Genomic DNA, 14,125 nt, shown 5'->3' with positions numbered 1-14,125 from the left:
AATCAGACTCAGTAGAGTATGATACTACAACCTGAACTTTCCTCTGCCTAGAGAAGCTAGGAAGTGATTTATTAAGCTGTTCTACCGAAGAATGGACATCAATTTTGACCAGGTTTTGAATGTTCTGGAAGAGAGATGTGGATTCTTCCGCTACCACTCTTCCAAACATGCTTGACAACAGGCTTAGGGATAAGGGTACTTTAACACTTGCGTTTTTCTTTTCCGGCATAGAGTTCCGTCCTAGGGGCTCAATACCGGAAAATAACTGATCAGTTTTATCCCCATGCATTCTGAAAGGAGAGCAATCCGTTCAGGATGTCTTCAGTTCAGTCTTTTTGACTGATCAGGACAAAGATAAAACGGTAGCATGCTGCGGTTTTATCTCCGGACTAAAAAACTGAAGACCTGCCTGAATTCCAGATCCATAGGAATGTATTAGTGCCGGATTTGGCATTCAAAATACTGGAATGCCGGATCCGTTTTTTTCCGGATGACACTGGAAAGACGGATCCGGCATTTCAATGCATTTTTCTGACTGATCAGGCATTTTTCCGACTGATCAGGATCCTGATCAGTCTTAGACTACTTTCACACTAGCAGAAGGACAGATCCGACAGGCTGTTCACCCTGTCGGATCCATCCTGCCGCTATTTTGCCTTGCCCCCGGACTGCCGCTCTGGCGCAGCACGGCAGTGCACGGCGAGAGGCCGCCGGACTAAAAAGTCGGACATGCAGTATTTTTAGTCCGGCAGCCTTCCGCTGTGCACTGCCGTGCTGCGCCGGAGCTCCGCCCCCGTCCCCATTATAGTCAATGGGGACAGAGCGGCAGTCCGGCGGCACGGCGAAATAGCGACAGGATGGATCCGACAGGGTGAACAGCCTGTCGGATCTGTCTTTCTGCTAGTGTGAAAGTAGTCTAAGACTGATCAGGATCCTGATCAGTCGGAAAAATGCCTGATCAGTCAGAAAAATGCATTGAAATGCCGGATCCGTCTTTACGGTGTCATCCGGAAAAAAACGGATCCGGCATTCCAGTATTTTGAATGCCTGTCGGATCCGTCCTGCCGCTAGTGTGAAAGTAACCTTACAAATGCCATCAGTTGGCATACGTTTTGCCGGATCATTCTGCCGCAAGTGTGAAAGTAGCCTAAGATCGGATTAACTTCTTTTTGCAAATCCCACACTCTCTGCATTTTGTCTTGTGGGTGACCTTCCTTGGGGGCTCCTTAACCACCATTAACACATAGCCCACAGTGAATAACATAAGAAACAATAATCTCCTAACCAGGAGATAGTGGGGTACAACCCCTCTTACCCCCAGGAGTACTATGCCAGATTCGGAGTGGTACTCCTGCCTTCAGTGTGCTGTGGTCTATCCCCCTCCTTCTGCATAATCATCAGTGCAATTACAAGGGGACTCTGGAAGGGCAGTGGTCACTGTACAGCAACCTGCCACACCGCTGCTGCTCCCTTCCATGATGGCCGGCCGGAGTCTCCTTTCGAAGGGCGCGTACCACCCTTCATGTTTCTGGCTCCCCCCCTTCCCTGCACCAGCGTGGAATGCACACGTCACATCCTGCGCGCCAGCTCACCACGTGCCGGAAACAGGGCCTGCTAGTACACGCCGCTACGACGTGCAGGGAGAGGACAGATTCCCCTCCCCCCACAGGCAGAAGGGACATGAGGAAGCCAAAAGGAATCCCCCCCATGGCACCAAAAAGAGACAATCCGGGCTTCACAGCGGCTCCTAGTGGAGTCTTACACCGTCAGGTACCCTCCACTAGGTATATAATTCAACCCTAGAGGTCCTGCAGCCTGCATAATCGATCCGGGAAAGATCCATATACCTGTCCTATGGACAGGAAACAGGAAGAAAAGTGAGGAGTGGAGAGAGGAGGATACTTATAAAGATCTGGGAAGTTCCTGTTTCCTGTCCGGAAGGGGGACGTAATGGAAAAAACGCCTGCCCGCACTGTAGAATCCAGTAGATAAACCCATGCACACTACCAACTGAGCCACCACACCTTCTTAGCAAGGAGACCAAATAAACCTGGTTTTCCGACTCTAAGGCTGGGTGGGCTCAGGCTGTCTGAATGATAGCCCGCCTCGCCCCCCTAATCAGACAAGCATCGGAAGTGAGCATACATGGCTGAAGAGCAGATGTGATGTCACGAAAAGCCGGGGTGGTGGCCCAGCCTTGGAGGCAGGAAATCAGAAAATGAAGCGCAGAGCAGGCTGCCAGACAAGCTGAACAAGTGAGGTGAGACAACCACTTTAAGCACGGTTTTAGCATCCCCTCACTCCCTTAATACTTTCCCTAATCGAATTCCCTCTCTGTAGTGTTCCTATCACACTACGTTAGTGACTTGTGTCTATAATCGTTCTTTGTCAGACTCCGCCCCCTCCCCACTTCCTCCCAGTGACATGTTATCCACAGTCCTCTACCTTCTTCATGGTTTTCCCTGCTAATACTGACATTAAACACACTGGGCACTGCTTTCAGGTGATTTTATCTGAAATGATATCGCATAAACTTGTTTTTGTATGGCAGACCAATTACGTATTAATGTCAGGGACTCATTGTCTAAAGTTTAGTCAACGAGTCCCTGAAATATATACCTTCAGAGTAAAGATGAGCAAATTGACTCTAAACTAATTGGATTCAGTAAGAATGTTGCAAAAATTTGTCTGCCATACAAAAACAAAGCTCCCTCCCCACCAGCTGCTCCTCCTTGTCTTCTGTATGTCCCTAAACAGATCATGCTGCTGAAGATCTCATCTCTACATTATCCATTACACTAGAAGAGCAAAGGTTTAGACTCTAAGAGAGGAGATCTTCAGCAGCATGATATGTTTAGGGACAGACAGAAGACAAGGAGGAGCAGCTGGTGGGGGGGGGGGGGGGGGGGGGGAGCTCTCCAGAGGGATCTGATAAATGATGCTGTAATCTTGTAGATCACAGGATGTCGGCCACACAGGAGAGAGACAGCAAGCCTCAGACTGGAGGTCAGACTAGAGATCACATGACCAGGTGTCCATAATCAAAGGTTCAAAATGGATGGATGCATCTGAGCAGCTAGAACATTGTTGGAGAGTTAGAATTATATGTGCTGATGAAAATAATCCTAATAAATCTTTGTCGCACTCCGTGTATGAGCTGTAAGTAGGGTTCCAACCCCGTCATCAATAGTGAATACAACTACAGCTTATAGATTTTGATCTTGAAAGTAGAGTTTTATTATTATATAACATACGGTAATATTCATGCGTGATATTTCGGCTCGCAGGCCTACCTCAGACACGGACGCTCTTTACAACAAACATGTATGATACATGACTGCTTCTATACTGCGTCCTCTGGCTCATTTCCTTACCTTCTCAATCACAACTGTGGCATAGTATCTGAGGTAGGCCTGCGAGCCGAAACGGCACGCATCAATATTGCCGTATGTTATATAATAATAAAACTCTACTATCAAGATCAAAATCTACAAGCTGTAGTTGTATTCACTATTGAAAATAATCCTGTATAGCTTTTCCAATAATCAACTTCCAATATTATCAGGGGCGTAGCTGTAAGGCAGTTGTGGGGAACCTCTGGTCCGTGGGCCGTATGCAGCCCGCGGGACCATTTCATGTGGCCCCAGCCTCCCGCCGGAACACATTGTGAAAATGCTAATGACCGCTTCCATTATGGAAGCAGTCATTAGCATGCGGGAGGCACAGGAAGGTGAGAACAGCGCATTGCTACCTGTACTCACCTTCCCTGGTCTTCTTCCGGCCCCACGCTGTGTTCTGACACGTACAGCGTCAGGACGTAGAGCATGTAGATGCAGACTATGACCTGACGCTGTGCGCTGTCAGGTCACAGTACAGCGTGGCGGGAAGAAGACCAGGGAGGGTAAGTGAATCTACCAAGTGGCAGCACCATCCGGAGCTCGAGAGGCAAGTTTATTTTTGTATTATTTATTTTAAATGTCTGATCTGAGGCTGGGAGGTTTGATGGGGTCTGATTTGAGGCTGATGGAGGTGGGGGGCAGATCTGAGGCTGAGAAAGGGACAAAGGCAGGGACATTTGCAAAGAAAGAGGCAGGGAGAGTAGCAGGGAGAGCGAAAGCTTGGTGAACCCTTCTCTGGACCCCTCTGGGTTTAGCTTAGCTGCCATTAATGCCAAATAAAGAACTAAATATATAACATTCTCAACTTAAAAATTAGACTGCTATATGTGTTCAAAATGGCGCCTGTACTATTTGTAATATATAGCGCAGGTGCCATTTTGTGCAGCAAAAATATAGCGCTCTAGATTTTTTTAAATTGAAGAGCAATTTCTGTAACTTACCCCTAAGTCACATATCTTTGACCAAATATAGCCGGAAATTTTTTTAAGTTGACAACTTTGTTTGGCCCCCGAATGATGTTACAAATATCCAAATGGACCTCGGCATCAAAAAGGTTTCCCACCCCTGCTGTAAGGGGTGCAGTCACTACAGGGCCTAGGAGCCTGAGGGGGCCCAAAGACCCTGGAGCCACATAAGAAGACACCGGTACTATACAAAGTTCATGCAGGTCAAGTTACATCTCTGGCAGGAGGGAAGGGGTAAGGTCAAGAATTTGGTTTGAGGGAAGGGGGACCAAGCTGAACTCTTGCACCTGGGCACATGAGCCTTTAGCTACGCCCCTGAATATTATATTATACTCTATGCAAGTAAGAAGGATGACTTGCATCTACATGTGCTAGAATAGAATCCGTGGTATGATCTTGGTACTGCCATTCTGACAGTAAGGAGACACCAGGAGACTGCAGCCTAGACTACAAAACCTTTGAAGATAATGATGCATTTATCTCCTGATGTTCATGTTCAAGCTGACAATCCGAGCACAACTATGGTTGACCATTTGTAGTATTGCATGGTCCCGGCCTAAGACCTCTCAGAAAACTGTTATGCTACTCTTGTGCAACCACAAAAGATCTGCAGCAGTTGACAGAGAAGGCCATCTTAAAAGTCTATACAGGCAGAAAATAGTGAGAAGATCCAGACAACATACAATGTCTATGGTCAGCTGTAATCCTGCCATCTGCATCTTTCTCATTATACAAGGATAAATCATATAATACTGGTGGATAAAACAAGACTGAAAACAAGATCTTCACAGTCTTCTACAGATCAAAGGGAACATTTCATGAGACCTTATCTCTATCTACCTGATCATCCTGTGGGACATTGTGATGTTCTTCTGAACCATCCTGTAGAAGAAGAGGACTGGGACATCTCTCTGGTGTTCTTCTCTCTTCCTTAACTGTAGGAAACACATCCAGTGACTGAATTCATCCCTTACATACAGATAATGAGAGGACGTGTGTATTTAGTCATGTCTATTACCTGGTGATATGAGGGGCTTGTGATCCTCCATCATGATGTCCTTATATCCATCTACCTGATCATTCTGTGGGACATAGTGATGTTCTTCTGAATTATCCTGTGGAAGAAGAGGACTGGGACATCTCTTGGGTGTTGTTCTCTCTTCCTTAACTGTAGGTGTTGCAGAATCAGAATTAGATCGGATGGTCAGCCATGTTCTCCTAGGTATACATCTTGGGACACATTTATTAAGACCTGTGTTTTAGGCGCAGGTCTTAAAAAAAGCCCTAAGCTGGTGGTGGTTCCACCCAAGTTATGAAGAGGCGCAGGCCTTTCCATAACTTCAGGGCTTCCAGCACCATTTCTAAATGTAAGACATCTTCCAAGCTGTCTTACATTTAGACCCTTTTCTACACCTGAAACATTTGTAGAAAATGGTAAATGAGACAGGCCTGCCGGCCCGTTCCCTTCCCCGCCCACTGCACACCGACAATTGTAGACCTGCCGCCCCCCATTGCACCGACATCTGCTGCCTGAAATACGTCTAATTTAGGTTTATTTCAGAATAGTAAAGGACCCCCCTTGTGTTTACACCTCAAAAAGGAGCTTAGCTAAAGAGTTAATCACCATTTTGAAGTGAGTACTTTTAGTACTAACTACTTTTGCTGAGAAAATAGAGGCCTTTAAGTAATCGATAAAATGTTATGATGGAATGGTGACCTTTAGAAAGTAGATAATATTTGCACTAGAAGTGGAAGCCTTGGCCAAGATAAATGTATTTGTCTATTAAAATTAACCATTTGCATGTTTATGATCATGATCGATCCTTGGTGTTGGACCGGTGATTAATGAAAGAGCCGATCTTGGCTTTATGGACCATGGGGCTCTTTGGAAAGAAAAATGGAGATTGGTACTTGAATTGGAGAGGATTAATGGAACAAATTATTTATGCAACAGGAGATCGTGATAAGGAACTTTTATCCAATTAGAAGTTGTTGTCGGTGTAACTTGTAGATCTACGGTTACGTATAATGATGATGGAATGAGGTAATCGTGTGTAAAACACTGAAGTCTACGTACAGCGACACACTGCGGAAAACTTGAATTAAAATATGAATTATTCCTTTGTCCTCTGAGGTATAAAGGACGGTGTCCAGGACTTATAACAGAGCGCTGCCTTTTACCACGGCTGTAATTCACTTCCATTTATCTCTTATGCCATAGTCTGCCTACATTTTACATTGATGTCAATGGTGTCTTGCTGCTCTTCAGATTTCCATCAGAGATTTTAAGCCTCAAACCTGGTGAGACTCTAAACACAGAACAGGTACAGAGTTTCCCCTATACCTTATGTCTGTGGAGGCTCCAATCCTGCTTCTGGCTCACAATCACTGATGGAAATCACTGACAAAACACTGACATATGAATGAGGCTTAAACAAAAGAATCTTCTGAAGAAGAAGTTGCTTCAAAAAGTTTTGTGTTGTTGTGGCCAATTTCCAACTGTAGGAAACACATCCAGTGACTGAATTCATCCCTTACATACAGATAATGAGAGGACATGTGTATTTAGTCATGTCTATTACCTGGTGATGTGAGAGGCCGGTGATCCTCCATCATGACGTCCTTGTACAGATCTTTGTGTCCTTCTAAATACTCCCACTCCTCCATGGAGAAATAGACGGTGACATCCTGACACCTTATAGGAACCTGACAACACAATGATACAGTCATCACCCAGATCGTTTCATAGTGTTCCTGTATAATGTCCCAGCATTCCCAGCAGTGTCACCTCTCCAGTCAGCAGCTCAATCATCTTGTTGGTGAGTTCTAGGATCTCCTCTCTATTGATTTCCTCATGTATCAGGGGGTGAGGTGGAGGTCCCATGATTGGGCTCAGGGTTCTTCCCCATCCTTCAGACACAGGGTCCTGACATCGCTCACTAGAGGTCTTCTTCACTACTGTGTAGTCCTGGTTATGGAGAGACACAGTAATAAATATCTCTCCATACATCTCCAGAGTCCCTCACCTATCCAGTCATGTCCATCTGTTAGTAACATAGAGAAGATGATGTAATGTGACATCATCAGAATCTCTCACCTCTCCAGTAAGACAGAAGAGGATCTCTAGGGTGAGATTTATTATCCTCTCTGCCATCTTGTCCATGTCCATCCTTGTCGGGTTAATGAGGAGAAGGATATTATATAGAAGATCTCCACTGAGCGGATCCTATATTGTGGGAACCTGAATGGAGAGAAGATGAGAAGATGTAAAAAAGTACAATAACTGGAGATAACTGGAGATAAGAGGAGACATCGGAGGAGATAATAAAGTGTAGACGTTGTGTTCTCTCTTTTTACAGTCAGGTCGATAAATATTAGGACACCAAAAAAATTCAAACATTTTTGGCTCTATACACCACCACAATGGAATTGAAATGAAACAAACAAGATGTGCTTTACCTGCAGACTGTCAGCTTTAATTTGAGGGTATTTACATCCAAATCAGGTGAACGGTGCAGGAATTACAACAGTTTGCATATGTGCCTCCCACTTGTTAAGGGACCAAAAGTAATGGGACATTTGGCTTCTCAGCTGTTCCATGGCCAGGTGTGTGTTATTCCCTCATTATCCCAATTACAATGAGCAGATAAAAGGTCCAGAGTTCATTTCAAGTGTGCTATTTGCATTTAGAATCTGTTGCTGTCAACTCTCAAGATGAGATCCAAAGAGCTGTCACTATCAGTGAAGCAAGCCATCATTAGGCTGAAAAAACACAACAAACCCATCAGAGAGATAGCAAAAACATTAGGTGTGGCCAAAACAACTGTTTGGAACATTCTTAAGAAGAAGGAACACACTGGTGAGCTCAGCAACAGCAAAAGACCCGGAAGACCATGGAAAACAACTGTGGCGGATGACCATGGAAAACAACTGTGGCGGATGACCGAATAATTCTTTCTCTGGTGAAGAAAACACCCTTCACAACAGTTGGCCAGATCAAGAACACTCTCCAGGAGGCAGGTGTATGTGTGTCAAAGTCAACAATCAAGAGAAGACTTCACCAGAGTAAATATAGAGGGTTCACCACAAGATGTAAACCATTGGGGAGCCTCAAAAACAGGAAGGCCAGATTAGAGTTTGCCAAACAACATCTAAAATAGCCTTCACAGTTCTGGAACAACATCATATGGACAGATGAGACCAAGATCAACTTGTACCAGAGTGATGGGAAGAGAAGAGTATGGAGAAGGAAAGGAACTGCTCATGATCCTAAGCATACCACCTCATCAGTGAAGCATGGTGGTGGTACTGTCATGGCGTGGGCATGTATGGCTGCCAATGGAACTGGTTTTCTTGTATTTATTGATGATGTGACTGCTGACAAAAGCAGCAGGATGAATTCTGAAGTGTTTCGGGGAATATTATCTGCTCATATTCAGCCAAATGCTTCAGAACTCATTGGACGGCGCTTCACAGTGCAGATGGACAATGACCCAAAGCATACTCCAAAAGCAACCAAAGAGTTTTTTAAGGGAAAGAAGTGGAAGGTTATGCAATGGCCAAGTCAATCACCTGACCTGAATCCAATTGAGCATGCATTTCACTTGCTGAAGACAAAACTGAAGGGAAAATGCCCCAAGAACAAGCAGGAACTGAAGACAGTTGCAGTAGAGGCCTGGCAGAGCATCACCAGGGATGAAACCCAGCGTCTGGTGATGTCTATGCGTTCCAGACTTCAGGCTGTAATTGACTGCAAAGGATTTGCAACCAAGTATTAAAAAGTGAAAGTTTGATTTATGATTATTATTCTGTCCCATTACTTTTGGTCCCTTAACAAGTGGGAGGCACATATGCAAACTGTTGTAATTCCTGCGCCGTTCACCTGATTTGGATGTAAATGCCCTCAAATTAAAGCTGTCAGTCTGCAGTTAAAGCGCATCTTGTTTGTTTCATTTCAAATCCATTGTGGTGGTGTATAGAGCCAAAAATGTTAGAATTATGTCCATGTCCCAATATTTATGGACCTGACTGTATATGGATCAAAACATATGTGAGGTCAAGGCAGTTTCATGATATGTCATAAAATCCAATATATAGAAAATACCAAACATAAGTTGATCAACAAGTCATAAAACTGGGAATAAAACAAAACATAGAATAAAATGCAGACAGACCTGCAGAGCGAACTAACACCCCGGAATGAAGATCACATTAACCCTTTTACATTACATGGCCCTGATTTATTATACCTTTACTCCAGCATTCTGGCATCAAAAAGTTGCAAAATATGGCTTTTGTGACTTTTTGCATGTGTACACCACTGACTCCAGTTTTGTAATATGGGTGGGAAAGTGGGCGTGGTTAGCTATGTTAATGAGTTTCACTCCAGATTTATCATTGACACTTTTTTTAGTCGCAATCTCACTCCAGGAGCAAAGAGGAGGAAAACTGGAGGAGCTTCTCTAGACAGAAGTGTTAGGTTCAAGGACAAGCCAAATTTATCAAACAACATGTGACATTTGATAAATGTGGCACAACGTTCTCCAACACAGACTGAAGCAAAACCGAGTTCAAATATTCTCCTAATAATAAATACCCCCAAATTCGGCCGCCAACACACAGAGGGTGATGCCCCACATCATATACATTCCAGTTCAGCCCGGCCCATATTCATTAAACCATTTGAAAACACCAGTTACTTATTGAAATCAGTGACAGTGTCCGTCTGTCCACTTTGCTGCCAGTTCTTGTGCCCAGAACCAGTTTGGGCGGAACTCCCCTGTATACGGTGCGGGCACCACCCTCTGTATGTCACCAGTGTCAGATCAGTGCCCGAATTAATTTCAGTCTTTAAATCACACTTTTCTGCCCATTTTGAGCCCGTCTTTTGTATTTTAATGCTGCTTTCACATGATTTCCCCCCGGGACGCTCACTGCAACTTCTGAATAAGAAACCAACTTCAGCCTCGTGTCCTGTATTTATATATCCTTGGGGGGTGATCCTCTTCTTGTAGGGCCACTCATTATCCAGTCATGTTTTTAGTGATTGTTAGAAAAGGATGAATTCTTATGTTTTGGGCGTTCCAGTCCCCTGCTCCAGTCCACGTCTCTGAGATCTCCTGGATATGTCTTCTATATAACGCCCCCTCCTCCAGTCCACGTCTCTGAGATCTCCTGGATATGTCTTCTATATAACACCCCCTCCTCCATTCCACGTCTCAGATCTCCTGGATATGTCTTCTATATAACGGCCCCTGCTCCAGTCTACGTCTCTGAGATCTCCTGGATATGTCTTCTATATAACGCCCCCTCCTCCAGTCCACATCTCTGAGATCTCCTGGATATGTCTTCTATATAACGCCCTCTGCTCCAGTCTACATCTCTGAGATCTCCTGGATATGTCTTCTATATAACGGCCCCTGCTCCAGTCCACGTCTCTGAGATCTCCTGGATATGTCTTCTATATAACACCCCCTCCTCCATTCCACATCTCTGATCTCCTGGATATAGCTTTTATATAACGCCCCCTCCTCCAGTCCACGTCTCTGAGATCTCCTGGATATGTCTTCTATATAACGCCCCCTCCTCCAGTCCATGTCTCTGAGATCTCCTGGATATGTCTTCTATATAACGCCCCCTCCTCCAGTCCACGTCTCTGAGATCTCCTGGATATGTCTTCTATATAACGCCTCCTGCTCCAGTCCACGTCTCTGAGATCTCCTGGATATGTCTTCTATATAACGGCCCCTGCTCCAGTCCACGTCTCTGAGATCTCCTGGATATGTCTTCTATATAACGGCCCCTGCTCCAGTCCACGTCTCTGAGATCTCCTGGATATGTCTTCTATATAACGGCCCCTGCTCCAGTCCACGTCTCTGAGATCTCCTGGATATGTCTTCTATATAACGCCCCCTCCTCCAGTCCACATCTCTGAGATCTCCTGGATATGTCTTCTATATAACGCCCTCTGCTCCAGTCTACATCTCTGAGATCTCCTGGATATGTCTTCTATATAACGCCCCCTCCTCCAGTCCACGTCTCTGAGATCTCCTGGATATGTCTTCTATATAACGTCCCCTGCTCCAGTCCACATCTCTGACATCTCCTGGATATGTCTTCTATATAACGCCCCCTCCTTCAGTCCACGTCTCTGAGATCTCCTGGATATGTCTTCTATATAACACCCCCTGCTCCAGTCCACATCTCTGAGATCTCCTGGACATGTCTTCTATATAACGCCCCCTGCTCCAGTCCACGTCTCTGAGATCTCCTGGATATGTCTTCTATATAACGCCCCCTCCTCCAGCCCACGTCTCTGAGATCTCCTGGATATGTCTTCCATATAACGCCCCCTCCTCCAGCCCACGTCTCTGAGATCTCCTGGATATGTCTTCTATATAACGTCCCCTCCTCCAGTCCACGTCTCTGAGATCTCCTGGATATGTCTTCTGTATAACGCCCCCTCCTCCAGTCCACGTCTCTGAGATCTCCTGGATATGTCTTCTATATAACGCCCCCTGCTCCAGTCCACGTCTCTGAGATCTCCTGGATATGTCTTCTATATAACGCCCCCTGCTCCAGTCCACGTCTCTGAGATCTCCTGGATATGTCTTCTATATAACGTCCCCTCCTCCAGTCCAAGTCTCTGAGATATCCTGGATATGTCTTCTATATAACGCCCCCTGCTCCAGTCCACGTCTCTGAGATCTCCTGGATATGTCTTCTATATAACGCCCCCTGCTCCAGTCCACATCTCTGAGATCTCCTGGATATGTCTTCTATATAACACCCCCGCCTCCAGTCCACATCTCTGAGATCTCCTGGATATGTCTTCTATATAACGCCCCCTGCTCCAGTCCACGTCTCTGAGATCTCCTGGATATGTCTTCTATATAATGTCCCCTCCTCCAGTCCAAGTCTCTGAGATCTCCTGGATATGTCTTCTATATAGCGCCCCCTGGTCCAGGCTTATGTTGTACCTGAAGGAGGGGAAGGCCGGTGCGCGAAACGCGTTATACGTTAGTAGTGACCTCTTGTCAGTTGCTTTTTATAATAATATCTTTGAGCTGTGTCCTGCCCCAGAAGCCTGCGCGCTTACTTGCTGGTTCAGGTTGTTGGGAATCTGTTCATTACCTGCGGATCTTCTCAGCTGTGGAGTCTTACATGTGTGGAGCTGGGGAGTGTCCACTTACCTGTGTTTCTATTTCTTCCTGCGTTTACAGGAGGAGTCAGACTCCAGGTTGTGCTACAGGAGAAGGTACAGGACCTGTGATGATGTCCTGACCATGTGACCAAATATGGGCGGAGTCAGTCTCCATGCTCTGCTGTAGGAGGAAGTTAAGGACCTGTGATGATGTAATGGCCAGGTGACCAAATATGGGCGGAGTCAAGCTCCAGGCTGTGCTGTAGGAGGAAGTAAAGGACCTGTGATGAGGTTAAGACCATGTGATCATGTGTGGGAGGAGTCAGGCTCCAGGCTGTGCTGCAGGAGGAAGTAAAGGACCTGTGATGATGTCATGACCATGTGATCATCTATGGGTGGTGTCATGGAGATCACATGACCGGGTTTATCTGCTCTGTGTATCTAGGGCTCTGCTGTGCTGTTTGTAATTCCAGGGTGTATGTAGCACTGCTGTAGTGTTTATGTAGATGAGCTGTATGTGTGTAATGTCTGTGTAGTTGAGCTGTATGTGCATACAACCAAGCTGTATATGTGTAATATGCCTCTGAAGAAATCTATCAGTGTGTGCAGCAGAGCTGTGTATGTGTAATCCCAAAAGAAAGAAAGATGGTCCAGCTTCACTGAAAAATACTTGAGGCTTTATTCAATCCCGTGCAGATAAAAACCAACATACAGCAATGCAGAAAATCGACCGGTTTCGGATCACTGTAGATGCGGATCCTTAGTCATGATGTGCATCAGTGGGAAGTGAGGTCGAGACTAAATAGTGAACCACCAAACACGGGTGATCACAATCTGGTACACAGGACACACCTCATTCATAGAATTGGATCAGAAACTCCAACAGAGTCTAAATACAATGGAGGACAGTTTAATTCACATTAAGCAAGAGAAATACAATCGTGACATGCAGGACTACAGGTCTAATAATGTGTATAATTGGACTGATATGCGTACCTATACACCTCGTTCTATCATGAAGCGACGCCAGCATTACAAAAAGAACAGAGGTAACAAAGTGGCCTTTAGCTCCACTGATGCTGAATCCTCTGATTCTGCCCCAGAATCATCTGTGTCATTTTCTGCTAATCATTCGGGTATTGCACATGACATCAATCCCAACCCAAATGCTATTACAAGGCCGACAAAAAACGCTGTGCAGGGCGGAAGCATGCAAGGAGGAGGTCGCTATCCGTCACGTCACAGAAAGACTTAAGTAACATTCAAGTCATAAACCTATCAGCTAAGGTTTTCTCACAATTGCAAATTAATGTACTTGCCAAGGGTTTATCTTTTTCTCCCACAGTGCACTTTGATGTATATCGCACCTTACTTGATGTCAACCGTTTTGCACGCAATCTTACCATTAAAAAACACTTTTCTGATACAGATAATGTTGGTACAGGTTCTGCAGAGGCTGACACAATCCAGTCAAATTTTTCTGTTGATCAGATGTCTTCTTTTTCCTTTCAGGAACTATCACATATTGCCTCTATGCAGACCATGCGTTTTCTCTCTGGGACTGATCCAGAGCAGCAGGTGCACAGTGATTTTGCGAATAATTTTCGCACCTATAACAG

At 45.2% G+C, this 14,125-nt stretch overlaps 1 protein-coding gene and 1 long non-coding RNA gene across 2 annotated transcripts in view; both read right to left on the bottom strand.

The window, feature by feature from the left end:
* LOC122941904 (oocyte zinc finger protein XlCOF6.1-like) overlaps positions 1–5,415 on the bottom strand; it is a 38,289-nt gene extending 32,874 nt beyond the window's left edge. The window contains exons 1-2 of the mRNA XM_044299401.1: positions 5,382–5,415; positions 5,204–5,259 (exon numbers count right to left, since the gene is read on the bottom strand). Of these exons, the coding sequence (XP_044155336.1) occupies positions 5,204–5,259; positions 5,382–5,415 (90 nt within the window). The remainder of the gene's footprint in view (positions 1–5,203; positions 5,260–5,381) is intronic.
* A 1,862-nt stretch (positions 5,416–7,277) lies between these two features.
* On the bottom strand, positions 7,278–12,636 carry LOC122940531. The gene is made up of 3 exons (XR_006390356.1): positions 12,556–12,636; positions 7,461–7,604; positions 7,278–7,331 (listed from the first exon to the last, which is right to left on the bottom strand). It is a non-coding gene; the product is annotated as an uncharacterized LOC122940531 (long non-coding RNA).
* Positions 12,637–14,125: the final 1,489 nt, after the last annotated feature.

The sequence above is a fragment of the Bufo gargarizans genome, chromosome 6, assembly GCF_014858855.1.
Source record: "Bufo gargarizans isolate SCDJY-AF-19 chromosome 6, ASM1485885v1, whole genome shotgun sequence".
Lineage (NCBI taxonomy): Eukaryota > Metazoa > Chordata > Amphibia > Anura > Bufonidae > Bufo > Bufo gargarizans.
This window is presented reverse-complemented; position numbering and strand designations above follow the sequence as displayed.